This window comes from Saccostrea echinata, unplaced genomic scaffold (assembly GCF_033153115.1).
Source record: "Saccostrea echinata isolate AGI-Se365-2 ecotype Australia unplaced genomic scaffold, CSIRO_AGI_Sech_v1 ptg000054l, whole genome shotgun sequence".
Taxonomy (NCBI): domain Eukaryota; kingdom Metazoa; phylum Mollusca; class Bivalvia; order Ostreida; family Ostreidae; genus Saccostrea; species Saccostrea echinata.
The window spans coordinates 33,444,990-33,458,940 of NW_026889803.1; the positions used below are offsets into that span (position 1 = coordinate 33,444,990).

Genomic DNA, 13,951 nt, shown 5'->3' on the forward strand with positions numbered 1-13,951 from the left:
TAGTAATCCAATTTCACTACAAATTCCACATAGCTCAACCCTAATACCAGTGCTCCTGGCCCAGGGGCCAAGAAATTCACAAGATTGAAAGAGGCATCCTTGCTCACAGAAATAATGCAGTTTTACTAATAATTCAAAAGAGGCTCACCCTAACACCAAAGTGATGACCCAGGGGTTATGAATTTCAAATTGTTTTGAAAAGGCATTCCTATTCATCATAACCATGGGCAAGGACCGTGAAATTCACAATTTTGGTTTCCTTTCACTCATAAATGTTCTTTGCCAAAATTTGTTGAAATTGGTTCAGTGGTTCCAGAGAAGCTGAAAATGTTCAAATGTTTAGGCATGACGATATACAAAAACAGATAACAATAGCTAATAACTTAACAAACTCAGAAATTAACGTAAACCCATTCTTAGTTTCTCTGATTATGCACTGAGGATATGTCCTGGAATGTTATGAAATACTAAGAACAAGGTATTATATGAATACATGAACTCTTCAGACAGTTTATCAAGAATAATTTACCCTGTCGTTTGGATTCAATGTGTCAATGACGTATTGCACTGCCTCACGTGCCACACTTAGAAGTGTCCTAGATTCGTAGCTACTGCGTCCGGTCGTAATCCCAGAAGTGTCCACTGCTACTACAACGTCTTTGGGTTTGTTTGTTGCCGAGGCTACATAATATGGCCTGTGAAGAAATCACATTTATTTCAAAGTATGTAATTTGGTTTTCATCTGAAGGGATGAATACTCTATCATAAGGTCATACCTAAAGGGACAGCGGGGTTGAGAGTGGGAGGACACAAGTGTATGTGCAACAACATCCAATCTTGTTTGGTGAACTATTTTTAAAACAACTTTAAAATTATTGTCCTCCAATTTCACAAAAGCGAGGGGACATTAAATATCATTCAACTGTCAGTCTGTCACAAAAATTTTAACCTTAGTCATAACTTTTGAATGAGGAAAGATAGGGCTTTCATATTTCACATGTACATTGACTGTGACAAGACCTTCCCAAATAAGCTATGATTTTTGACCCCGAGAACTTGACCTTGAAGTTTGACCTAATTTTCTACATTTTTTACATTGAAGATAACTTTTGAATGAGAAAAGATAGGACATTCATATTTGACAAAATTATTATGCATTATCCGTCACAAGATGTTTTCGAGCTTGCCATGATTTTTTATCCTGTGTCCTTGACCTTGAAGTTTGACCTATTAAGAATTCATTGCTGCTTACTTTTGAAAGAGAGAAAATAGGGTATCATATTTTACATGAGAAGACGTTCCAAATGTACTATTATTTTCAACATCATATCATTGACTTTGAACTCTGAGCTCATTTTCAAAATTATTCTCAATGATGATAACTTTTGAATGGTAGGGCATTCATATTTGACATGTGTATTATCTGTAACAAAATATTTCCAAACGTGCTATGACTTTTGACCCCGTTACGTTGACCTTGAAGTTTGACCTAATTTTTTAAAAAAGAAAGTATCATTGCTGCTTTTTTTTTTGAAGAAAAGATATTGCATTCATATTGTACATGTGTATAACTTGTGCCAAGACGTTTCCAAATGTTATATTATTTTCAACATCATATGCTTGACCTTGAATTCACCTAATTTAAAAAAGTATTTATTGAATGACTAGAAAAGATAGGTCGTTTTTATTTGACATGTGTATTACCTGAGACAAAACCTTTCCAAATATTCCTTTGATTTTTGACCTCTTGACTTTGACCTTGATGTTTAACGTAATTTTCAAAAACTTTAACATTTCTGGGGTGCGTTCAACAACGTAGCTGCTATGTAAAGTCACGTTCTTGAGCGGAGAGCTAGCATAGCCGCTTCGTAAGGAGAGCTAGCATAAATATTTAATGCTATGTACCAAATCCAAGATGACCTTCTTAGTTACAACTTTACAGCACACAAGATTTTCATAAAACGGAAAATTATTTTCTACATCTTAGCGAATTAAATGTTAATTTACATATATATCTTCGCTTGAAATAAACTCTTTTGGTTCCATAAATAAGTTTTTATCCCAAACCAGACTTAGCAGGTAGGCTAGCTGTCCGTTCAATAGAGATAGATATCTATCACCTAGGTTAGCCACTACGATCTTGATAATTTTTGAATGAGAGACGCTGTTTTTAATTTGACATGTGCAAGGACTATTTCAAGAACTTTCCAAATGGACTTTGGTTTTTGACCTCGTGATTAGGACTCCAGAAGAGACGGGACTTTCGTATTTTTTTTCACATGTGCATAACTTGTTACGAGACCTTTCGGATTGTATTTATTTATTTGACCTTGTTCTTGAAGTTCGATGATTTTTTTTTACCTTTTTCCTAACTTTATTCATTCAAAACTTTACATCTTTTTTGTATACATAATTGACAGACAAGACAGGACACACAAAAAAGACAGTAACAATATGCCATTAACAATTGCATCTCAGTCACTGAGAAGTCGAAAGCGGGGGGGGGGGGGGGGGCATAATTCTTTGAATTTGCTTGTTGCTTCTCAACTAGTATGGGTTTTTTTTTCAGGTTATTTGTTCTAGTATTTTTGATGGATTGAAATCATCCCAACCTTTTTAGTCAGCTTTGTTTCAGCTTTTTCTTTTAATTGGCTTTGTTTTACCAGCGGTTTGGTAAAAATCATACATGTTTGTTCAACCTTACAATCTTGTGCAGTTGTTCGTAGATTTTCCTTTACACGCAAAAACATAAATAAACAAATACGCAAGGAAGTATCACATCACTGAAGAGGAAGAACGGTATTGTCGGAAACAGTTTACGGAAATAATGAACCTTGACTGAAATTTAAGGTGTCAGGTAAAAAATATTATCTAAAACAATAATCATTTGAAATGAACAAAGAATGAGGAATAAAAAAAAAAATATACGTACTGATATGCAGAAGGCCTAGTGTATACTTTCCTTTTTAAAACAGCTAGACAGAATTTCAACGATATCTATATAACTTTTGAGAGAGGCTTCAAGTAAGCTTAGTCTTTATCTTGTTCCAATTCGAGGAATCTGTATATTAATTATTTTTTTTATGGAATCTAAACTAAAATGATTAACTTTATGATTAATGATATACTTGAAGATTTTACTTATAGTTGTGTTATGATTTGACCGGAAGGCAGTAAATAGAAAACTTAAGAATAAAATACTGTTACAATCTGACAGTAAACATGAGAAACGTACCGAAATCTTGGATCGTATGAAAAACAGTTGGGACTAAAACCATGAGAGGGATAGATTAGGAATGTTCCATCACTTCCGCCGAAGTACTGCCAGAGAATATTAGGATTCCGCTCATAGTTCTTTTTCATAACGGTTTCAATATCTTTGTTTGGGTAATGGTCAGATGTTGTGGACTTTGATATACATGCACTGCTTTCGGAAACCTGGGTTAAAAGATAAAAACAATATTATGCCTTTAATCAATTTTTGAACATTTCCTGGGTGGATGGTATTGAGAAAATGTAATACGAACTACTTTATCAAAGTAAAAATGGCTGTCAGAACATTCAGAAATACTCAACATACCTGATGGAATACAGTCAAACCTCGTTATCACGAAGTCTATGGCCGAGGAAAAACTTCGAGATGTTGGAGGGTTCGAGATATTGAAGGTAAAGAAAAAGAGCTTGGGACGTCCAAATTACTTGGACATATCCATGGTATTCGAGTTATTCGAGATGCCGAAGTTCAACTGTATTTTGAATTAAATTTTGATCGCACATGGATCGGATATAAAATTTCAAGATTGAAAGACATTTCTCTTAAGCTTAATTTGGGATACTGTGTCACAATAATGCCCTCATTGAAAAATAAATCCGTATATGATCAATCCTTTAATGATGACCCAATTAAGCCAGAAGAAGACATGCATTCATCAAAATCTAGCTCAGTCATACTAATTAATAAATTATTGCTCAATGAAGTAAAAACAGCTAATTTTCTATCATATTTTTGAACCAATATGACTTAACACTAACAAGATACATAGCATAATGATTTGAAGATCTTGAATTTAATATATATATATACATGTATTTACCTGCAAATCAAATGTACAAAGTGAAACTCCCTTGTTATTGAAAGATGTTTAAAGTTATTTTTCCGATAAATTACCATCTTTAACGGGATACCGGTATGAGGATTGCAGCATTACAGAGAGAGAGAAAAAAACAGCGTTTGCTAGTTATGTAAGCTTTCTCTGCAATAATTCTGACCGTTAAAGACCCAAATACATGTAACACATTAAAAAAGAAATTTTATTAGTTGTATTCATATAAATTTTAAATAATTCCTGTAAAGTGAAAAACGTATTATCATTCCGTAGGTTGAACCATGAAAAGTTGTCCTTTAACACGTCTTCCAAATGGAGTTACAAACCTGATCTAGCTAGTTAATAAGTTAGTTGTTATTATTACTACAGATGTATCCTTACGAAACACAGGAGAAAATATCAGTGTATGAGAATGTGAAGATATGAAGCCATCAGTTGAATCTCAATGCAAATCAGCCTAATAAAATTCATTTACCTTTGTTCTGAACTTAGGGTTGTAATTGCCAGTTATTTTGCAGCATTGAGGGAAAATCTCCAAATCAGATGAAGAGAAATGTTCGTATTGGTCCTCTATTGCACGTTTTACATTCTGAAGTTGGTTTGTCAATGTTTCGAACATTTTTCCTAAATTACTGGCCATCTGGAAAAGTGAAATTGGGATTATTTATGTAAGCTCTTCTTAAAAAATATCTTTTAATGAAAATATTAAAATCAATTGAAATTCAATTTGAAATGATTTATACACGTAAAACACGAAGTCCTGAAAAGAAAAAGGTATACTCCCACAAGTTTGTTTTGATTTAATACTACCTACTCAAAGTTGTGCATTTAAATAAAAATATGTATAGCAAAATTTAACACTGTAGTGCAGCATTAATGTCACCAGAATAGACCATAACAAACTGGCTTTAATACGTTTTTTAAATTATCATTCCATGTCTGCAGTAGTGGAATAAAATGTGTGAATAATTTAAATGTAGATTACTTTAAACTGCACGTCACCCAGTTACCCATTTTCTTACCTTATGCGCAATCTCTGTGCCTGTATCTGTTGGTTTATCATATATCAGGCTATCATAGTATTCCTATTAATACAAAATTGCTACACAAATGAAATTATTCTTTGATTCTTTAAACTTGCTGAAGTTAAATGCCATTTTAGCAGTCACATCTTGAATAATCTTAGAAGAAAGCGGATGAACAATTTCAAAGTAATCTTTACCTGCAGATTGGGAGCACCAATTCCGTTTCTATCCATTCTTTTAAGCTCATTTGAAAAAGTGAGACCGTTCAGGGATTGGGCATCCTGTGAAACGATTATCACCGGCAACAACGACGCCAAGACAAGATACAAAGTCATAATCCTAAGGCTACAATTGATATTATATTATTTTCACTTTTTCAGAGAAATATTTTTATTATATATATATATATATATATATATATATATATATATATATATATATATATATATATATATATATATATATATATATATATATATATATACAGTGGCTGCAACGTTATTGTTGACAACTTACACGAACGATCACGTTACACGAACGATTCCGCACGATTAACGCACGATAAAATCTGTTACACGAACGATCCTTCACGCACACCATTCTATACGTTATACGATCTTACACGATTGCTAACGCTAACGCACGATTCTTCACGCAAAATAGTTCAAATTCTTTAGGAATGGATATTTTCAAAACGAAATAAGGCTTAATACTTATTTTAGATTTCAAATAATTACATGTATTGAAATTATTTCATCGACTTTGAAAAATGAAAAAAAAGAGAAAGAAATGGATATTTTTGGAAGTAAATACATGTAAGACGTTAATTATTTTAGATTACAAATAATTATTTACGTAATTCGACGACTTAAGAAAACTGATTTTTCCCCCTTCTATCAGAAGATGTACATGTAGATGGACCATGAGTTTTGATTTCGTAATATGCAGAAAGGGATAAGTTTGGAAAAAAAATGCCTATTGGCACGAAAATGAATTAAATTATAAGTTATATTCATGTTTCCATTTGTGAATCTCTAAAATCAACAATTATTTTACAAGTCATTTATTTGCAGAAATTATAAAAATAATTAAAAGTAAGCTCCAGATAAAACACTGATAAACGAAACCCCGACAATCATTTCATGTACATTCGCCAACTAAATATTTATGTAAGCATTGAGAATTGTTTATTTATTTATTTGTAAAAATATCTATTTTTGATCAATTGATTTTAAAAATATCTTCACCATAATTTGCAGTAAACATAATTAACATTAGAGAAAAAATCTTTAAACATCTAACTACGGTTTATCACAAAAAATCATGCTATTTGACGAGAACACAATATTGTACGACTTACTATATTGCTTATTTCCAAGCGATAATTAGTTCGTTCTGCTTTCAGTTATGTAAATCGCGCTTCATTTATTTTATTTGGATTGGAAAAAAACAGACAAGTGAAATGCTTGTATAGCATATAACATTCCGATAAAATCTTACAAAACGAAATTTACACGTTTTTTAACGCACGATCACGCACGATTAAAACCGCAAACGATTGAGTCTGATACACACACGATCTCGCACGTTACACGAACGATCACGCACGTTACACGAACGATTCTACACGATTGGTTTGTCAACAATAACGTTGCAGCCACTGTATATATATATATATATATATATAGGTATGCATATCTCAAAGAAGGCATGTAGTATTGTGGCACCTGACCCCACCTCTGTTTTTGGAGGTCCTGGTTTGCTTTGCTCCCGATTTGTATTATTTTAATGAGCTTGGATACTGTTCGTTATCTACATATTTAACTTTTGAAAGCGAGGGACCAGCCAGAAAAAATGACAACTTACCTGAGAAAAACTTTGACAAGCAAAAAAAAAAGAAGGAAAATTTCCAAACTTGTAAATCTTACTTCGTGTGTGGGGTGGGGGTGTTAGGTTCTAACTTCTTTCACAAACAACATCTATTTATACATATCCCTGATTTGACTAACTGCAACAAAAAGTGTGGGGGAATCAGCCTTTCAATGAACATTTTAAACAGTAAAAGTTATGTTTGGAAAAAAAGAGGGAGGCCAGCCCCCACCCCCATACTATTTACGTGCCTGCATATATCTTTCTTTTTTTTTTTTTAAATAACTAACCCATTATTGTAGAATATGGATTGTAAACTTTATCAGAGTGATGTTATCATATAAATATGAGAATATTTCAACTTACCTTAAAATGCATAGATCTTTACAAGTGTTTTTTTTTAAATCATCGGACTGTAGCTTATGTGCCAGTCTAATGAAAATGGGGTATGAACGTTTGTTTATACTATTCAAAATGTTCCAAAATATGCAGAGGCTCTTTATTTTAAATCGAACTCGGCTACTCATAAGTATACTTTCCAATTACCCATTGCAGTTTGCTAAATCTGTCTGTTATCCGTAGCGCATTGCTAAAATGTTCAGTGATTGATGAAAATGTCATAACGATTTTTGGATATGATTAGATGCAAATATTTTGCCTGGTTTGTGATTTAAAGAATTCAAAGACATTTGCATTGCATTCAGGTAAGGATGATTTACCCTCTAAGGTTATCGCAAATCACGGTGTTTGATTCTTCCTATTTACAGCACATGACCTAGTTAACAAAAACAAATGAAGTATAAAGGTTAAAATATACATCGTTAAAGAGCCAACTTAACCTATTTTAAAGCTCGATCCTGTATAGTTATTATTTCTATAAGAACTAAGATATTGCGAAATGTGTACGGCTGAGTTGTACGTTGACAGTATTTGAAGAAGACGTCTCTTTTGGCAGACCGAATAAATTCGTATTCTTCATCTTAGACAAAGTTTTCTTTTTTATTTAAGTCAAGACAAATTGCTAAAAATAAACAGAAAGAAAAAAAGAAAGAAAAAGATAAATTGAGCAATGAAAAATGTGTGTTCAGAGACCGTTAATTTCAGAAACTTTCTCTCTGTAAATGTTTATGAATTATAACACTTTACCTGAAAATTTAATATAGATGAAATTTACATGCATTTTTAAAAAAAAAAAATTACATATGTTTTCAGCAGAATTTTTAAATGTAATATAAGCAGGGACATGATTGTTCTGAGGATCATCATGACAAGGTAGGATTTTATTTTTTACTTTTTTATTAACATAAAGGAAGATTGAAAAGAAAATAGTTTAATTCAGAAAAGGATATCAACATGCTATCAAATTGAACCATTCTTGATTGAATTTATTAAAGTCATTTAATATATGTATATATAGTGTTTCTACATTCTAGCATTACACGAAAAATTAAATATGCACGCTTTGAAGCAACGTCTCTTCTTTTTTTCCAATTTTAAAAAGAATCATCAATATTGTGGTAAATTATTCTGTTTGTTGGCGTCTTGCATTTCAATAAGAAGATGAAAAATGTTTATCCGAAAGCTTCCACACATGACATTTGTCCCTGTACATGTACCTATAAAAGTCAGTCACCCAGATATTTATTTATTTATTTATTTATTTATTTATTTATTTATTTATTTATCTATTTATTTATTTATTTATTTATTTATGCATTTCATCCACATAGAAATTTAAATGGAAGTCGGCAGACCTCTTAAGATCACGTTCATCCTTTATCCCGTTTCATTTGTGGAAACAGGTTTACAAATGAATACAATATTTTACAGTACAGATTCTACCTTTCAAAGGGTGTCTGATGATATATATATATATATATATATATATATATATATATATATATATATATATATATATATATATATATATATATATATTGCAGTATTTTTAAGGATTAATGACCCAATCTTCCTTTAATTATGGTCTTTCCATTTGATGCAGGCCTAATGGTTTAAACAAAATTTTGATTAGCTGTGAAACCAATAGACCATAAATAATTCTTGTTGAATATTTAAAATAATATAAGGGTTATGTTTCCCAGATAATTATCTAAACCAAAATTCTATCTAGCAAATTATCATTTCAAAGGCAAGAAATAGAAGTAATATTGTAAACTTTCTGGGATTTTAAAAGTAAAAAATCTTAGTATTTGAATTGATGATAATAAGTTTTCTGTTGGCAATACGGGTTAATCATCAAACAGCATGATTTATGTATAAACGTTCGAGAATTTAAATTTAAAATCAAAGTTGAAAATATTTAGATATTTTGTAAATGAAAAACTCACCTACGTTCGGGTTTCTTTCGTTTAGACATTCGTCATTTAGACTTTGGATGACCCGATTTAATTTACTTCCTGTTTTGGAAATCCCAATAATGACTGACATGGAACAACTTTACTTCACTGCAAACAGATCCGATTAGAGGACAATCAGCTTTTCATTTATCTTTTAAAAATATTTCTTTTTGATGGAAGAAATGTATTCATGCTAAATAGTCAAAAGGAGAAAAAGAAATGTGATAGCCTATTTTTATATACATGTCTACCTTTTAAAAATGTATTCAAATTTTTTAAGCATGTCTTACTCTTATTGCATGATTCAATAAGAGAAAATCTTTCCTGACGTATGCAATACGAGTAAAAGTCTAAGCTCTCTCATACTAGTAAACAATATTGTAAACATTTGGATTGGATTGATTTTTATGAAAAGAATTTTATTCTAATTGACTACACATGAAATATGAATATTTTCCTATCGTAATATGTATTATATTGATGCAATCATTCACTTGTGCAATATTATATTACTATATTACTGTTATATATATTAAATTGAAATTTATGTAATCAAATGTTACTTTTCAGTCTTGATATTGGGTACTTCATGTTTATCCTCCATAAAAATGCCACAATATATTTGTTTGCATTTTTAAAAATTCTAAAAGATTGAGATTTATTTTTAAAAGCGGGGTGTCCTTTAATTCCTAAACATTGAGAAACAATCTCATGAGATTGAGATATTAACACGTTTTGGGTAGCACTTGAAAGACCATCTATTTTTGGTTTTAAAACTGAATATAATTCAAAAGTAATTTTTAAATTTTCAAATTTTTCAAAGAAAATCTAAATACGTGTATAAAATTATATATAAATATAAAACTGCATGAATCAGAAGGGTTTGGTGGGTTTAGAGGTAATAATAGCTTTTCGTTTGGCTGCCATCGTTCAAAATACCATCAATTTTGACACCAACAGTCATTAGCATCAAAATGCTCAATATTGAACCAACTCTAACTAGGTTCGAGAGCTGTGCATGGGGCACAGTTTTGTGCTACATACCAGCATGATGTGAGTGATAGTCAAAGCTTGTCACAGAAATTAGTTTACAAAGATGTAAGTTGAATCTGCTAGGTTATGTGTTGCTAAACAATACTGCGAAGCAAATGAAAATTTTTGCTCCATTAAAACATATAATATTATTCAAATCTAATGACCGATCCCAAAAATGTATTAAATGTCTCGTTTGCAGAAGAGTCTTGGAAACTTGCTTCACCAATGAACCAGCGCCCAGAAGTAGTGTCAGAGGAGATGTGCAAACTTTAAAGAACTTTGTCAACTGAACATATTGATTGGAAATACATTGAAGTAGTGACAAGACAATCCTACAAGAGAGCTAAAACAGTTTACACAGTTTTCAAACAAAAGTATACTAGGCCTAATTCCCCGGTGTTTCCAATCTCCTCAGACCAATCATCCCATTGCTTTAAAAACAATTGACTCCACAGAGAGTCGTAAGCTATTTGTCGAAACTTGCACATTTCAACAAAATGGAGGGTTACGATGACGTCGACCAAACATTTTGCGAGAGAACCATTCAAAGATTTCAAAAACTTAAAGAAAAGCCAGATACAAGACTTCCTATAACTTCTATGATGTATACAATCGTGAACATGCTGCCAACTTTTTTTCCAAATGCACTGTTCCTGTAGGGCTTTTTGGTTTTCCAAGCAAAATAACACTTCCACTTTCAGCAATATCACTCGAGGAAACAACATGGTGGTAAACCTGAAAGGCTCTTTATAACCATGGTCATCTTCAAGCACCATATTGGAAAACCAGCCGTTACTTTAAAGTTGTCAATGAACGGGGAAATACAGAGGATACAGTGTAGCTCCATTGTTTATAATTATTCCTATATCACCAATATCCAGGCAACACAAGAACTGAAAATCTCATTGTCTTTTTTTTTTTTTTTTTTTTTTTTTACATTTTTTTTTTGTTATTTTGAGAATCAAACAGAGCCAAAAAAAATGAGAGTTCTTACAATATTTGACCAAAAAGAAAATTTAAGCGAAATTTTATCAATCAATAATGAACTGGTTCATATTTGTCATATTATACTTATATTTAAATACTACGAAAATACATCGGGATCGATATTCCACAAAGGATCGTGAAAACTGACAATTGCAACAAAGACAGATGAAATCTCTTTTCATGCTAGTAGTAAATAAATAGCTGACCACTCATATTTATTTACATCTTTAGGTATGATACTACAAAGCTGGTGACACAAGCGTTCCTTGGAACACTCTAGTTTGACAATACTTATGCTTCAAACAACTTTACTCTTTTAAATATATATATATATATATATATATATATATATATATATATATAAGGTGGACTTTGGCATAAAGTAGACCGCACTTATTTTGAGGCATTAAGTAGACATTTTTCATTTCTTTTATTTGAGACATTCTGATTCACACTTTCACCCAAATTTATTCTAATAGGCTTCAATAATGAAAATTTTACCCCCTCAGCCCTAAATGTTGCTTCCTGAAAAATATACGACATTTCTGGTCTCCTTAATATTTTGTAAATACATTGGAGGTTTAAGGTAGACATGTATATATTTTCTGAGGATCCCGAAGGGTTAAAGTAGACCAAGTATATATAATGCATAAAGGAGACCAGAATATATATATATACGTGATTATGTAGACCATTTTCTTTTTTCTAATTATTTAAATAAAAAAACTACACATGCATAAATGTACTTCTCATACCAGTATTTATTGGTCAATTTGCATTTATCTTAAGTAAAATATTAGGCACTTTAAAACCCAGTATGGTGATTCCTTATTTTAACTAGAAGGAACTAATAGGGTGATGTCTATTCGTAGACAAATTTTCACGTCCTGAATCTTATGGAAATATAGTAAATGACCGATAGTAATTGTTATGTTAAGAAAATATTTCATCCACCACCAAAGAAACACATTGATTTAAAACGTCGTAGTCACATGATGACTTATGGTATAGAATCATCATCTAAGCCACAATCACCTGTACATGCTAGATATGACCTCTTGAAACTATAACCTTGTACTTTTCTAAAAAAAAAAAAAATTGTAGTTTAGAATTATATATATCCAATTTATGTCATATACTCTGAGCATAATGAACCCTAGGATAATATAATCTTTGGAAGTTATTTTATAGCGGTCAAAAATTGAACTTGATGCAGGGTTGTTATACATCCCCAAGTCACAATTATCCCTTCGCCTTGATTTACATCTAGTATAACAATAATGTGATTGCCCGCTTGGCACAGTGGTCAAAGCATTTGCTCTAGAGTAATGGAGTAGGGACTTGTTCCTTAAGTCATAGGTGCAAATCCCACTGAAGGACATGGAAACCGGTTCTTCCAATGAAACCAAATTCCCTTGTTGCAGTATATGCTGGGACAAGAAAAGACCTCTCACTGCTCAAAAGTACAGGTCTATATTTGCAGCCCTCAACCAGCAAGTTGTGGTGTCTCAATACTAGTGAAAAATTCTTAAAGGATGTATAACAAACAAATAAACAAACAGAATTATGTGTTTATCTGAATACTCATTACATTTCTAAACCCTATGGCCTTGACCTGCATTAACCTGTGTTAGGATCATACTCTGAGGTTACAAACAATTATTGGTAAGTATTTAATACTTTGATATACAGTGACTATGACCTTGTGCAAAAGACCATTACTACTGGGTCTAGAATATTTCTGGCCCCAAGCTACCTTTGTTTCAAAAGATGTCTACTCACAGAAGACACGTAGACTTCACAATTCCAGTAACTTCATTTGTTGTATAAAAATGTCAATATTTCCCCATGCAAAAAAAAGTTTGTAAAACAACCCCTTTTCTTCTCATGTCTAAGATCTCTATCCTAAATACACATTTGTCACAGTCACTGTCTACTGAATTCATAAATCTAAAGGTAGTTCATACAGTCTTATTTTAATTCATATTCCATATTCTTGTGTCTTTAACATCATTACACATATAATTTTTCCATGTTTGAATAGACAATAAAAATTGGAAACAATAAATACAATGAATTAGATTTGTTATAACTGTAACAAATAATGCAAATATGTGCAAGTCATGTAAAATTTCATTTTATTTGTAAATGTGTATTACATTGGTGACATTTGTATACTGTTCAATACATGCATAAGGACTTCTATTATTATCAATCTTCACAACATTAGTTTTGTATAAAGTAATAAATAACTAGTATTTTGTACACAAAAATAACATCAATAAAAATAACAATCTTTTACATATCTATAAATATACACAAGAGGAATAAAACACTATTTTGAAATAATCATTACATTTTCATTTCTTGTCAATTAAAAAAAATGAATAGCATTTATTTATTAAACTATTACAACATGTTTTAAACCACAAATTTGTGTTCTAAAAATGCATTAGATACAAAGTGAGATGCACTGATTAACTGTTCATTGTAAGTTGAAATGAAGTTATTACTTATAAAAATACTTTGCATTAAAAAGCAAATCTTTACATAGTTTATTTGATGAGAATAT

General features: G+C 31.3%; 1 protein-coding gene across 1 annotated transcript in view; it reads right to left on the reverse strand.

The window, feature by feature from the left end:
* LOC133204808 (uncharacterized) overlaps positions 1 to 9,363 on the reverse strand; it is a 68,379-nt gene extending 59,016 nt beyond the window's left edge. Inside the window, exons 1-6 of the mRNA XM_061340557.1 lie at positions 9,349 to 9,363; positions 5,329 to 5,476; positions 5,129 to 5,191; positions 4,582 to 4,746; positions 3,236 to 3,438; positions 530 to 695 (exon numbers count right to left, since the gene is read on the reverse strand). Of these exons, the coding sequence (XP_061196541.1) occupies positions 530 to 695; positions 3,236 to 3,438; positions 4,582 to 4,746; positions 5,129 to 5,191; positions 5,329 to 5,466 (735 nt within the window). The 5' untranslated portion in view covers positions 5,467 to 5,476; positions 9,349 to 9,363. The remainder of the gene's footprint in view (positions 1 to 529; positions 696 to 3,235; positions 3,439 to 4,581; positions 4,747 to 5,128; positions 5,192 to 5,328; positions 5,477 to 9,348) is intronic.
* Between the last annotated feature and the right edge of the window lie 4,588 nt (positions 9,364 to 13,951).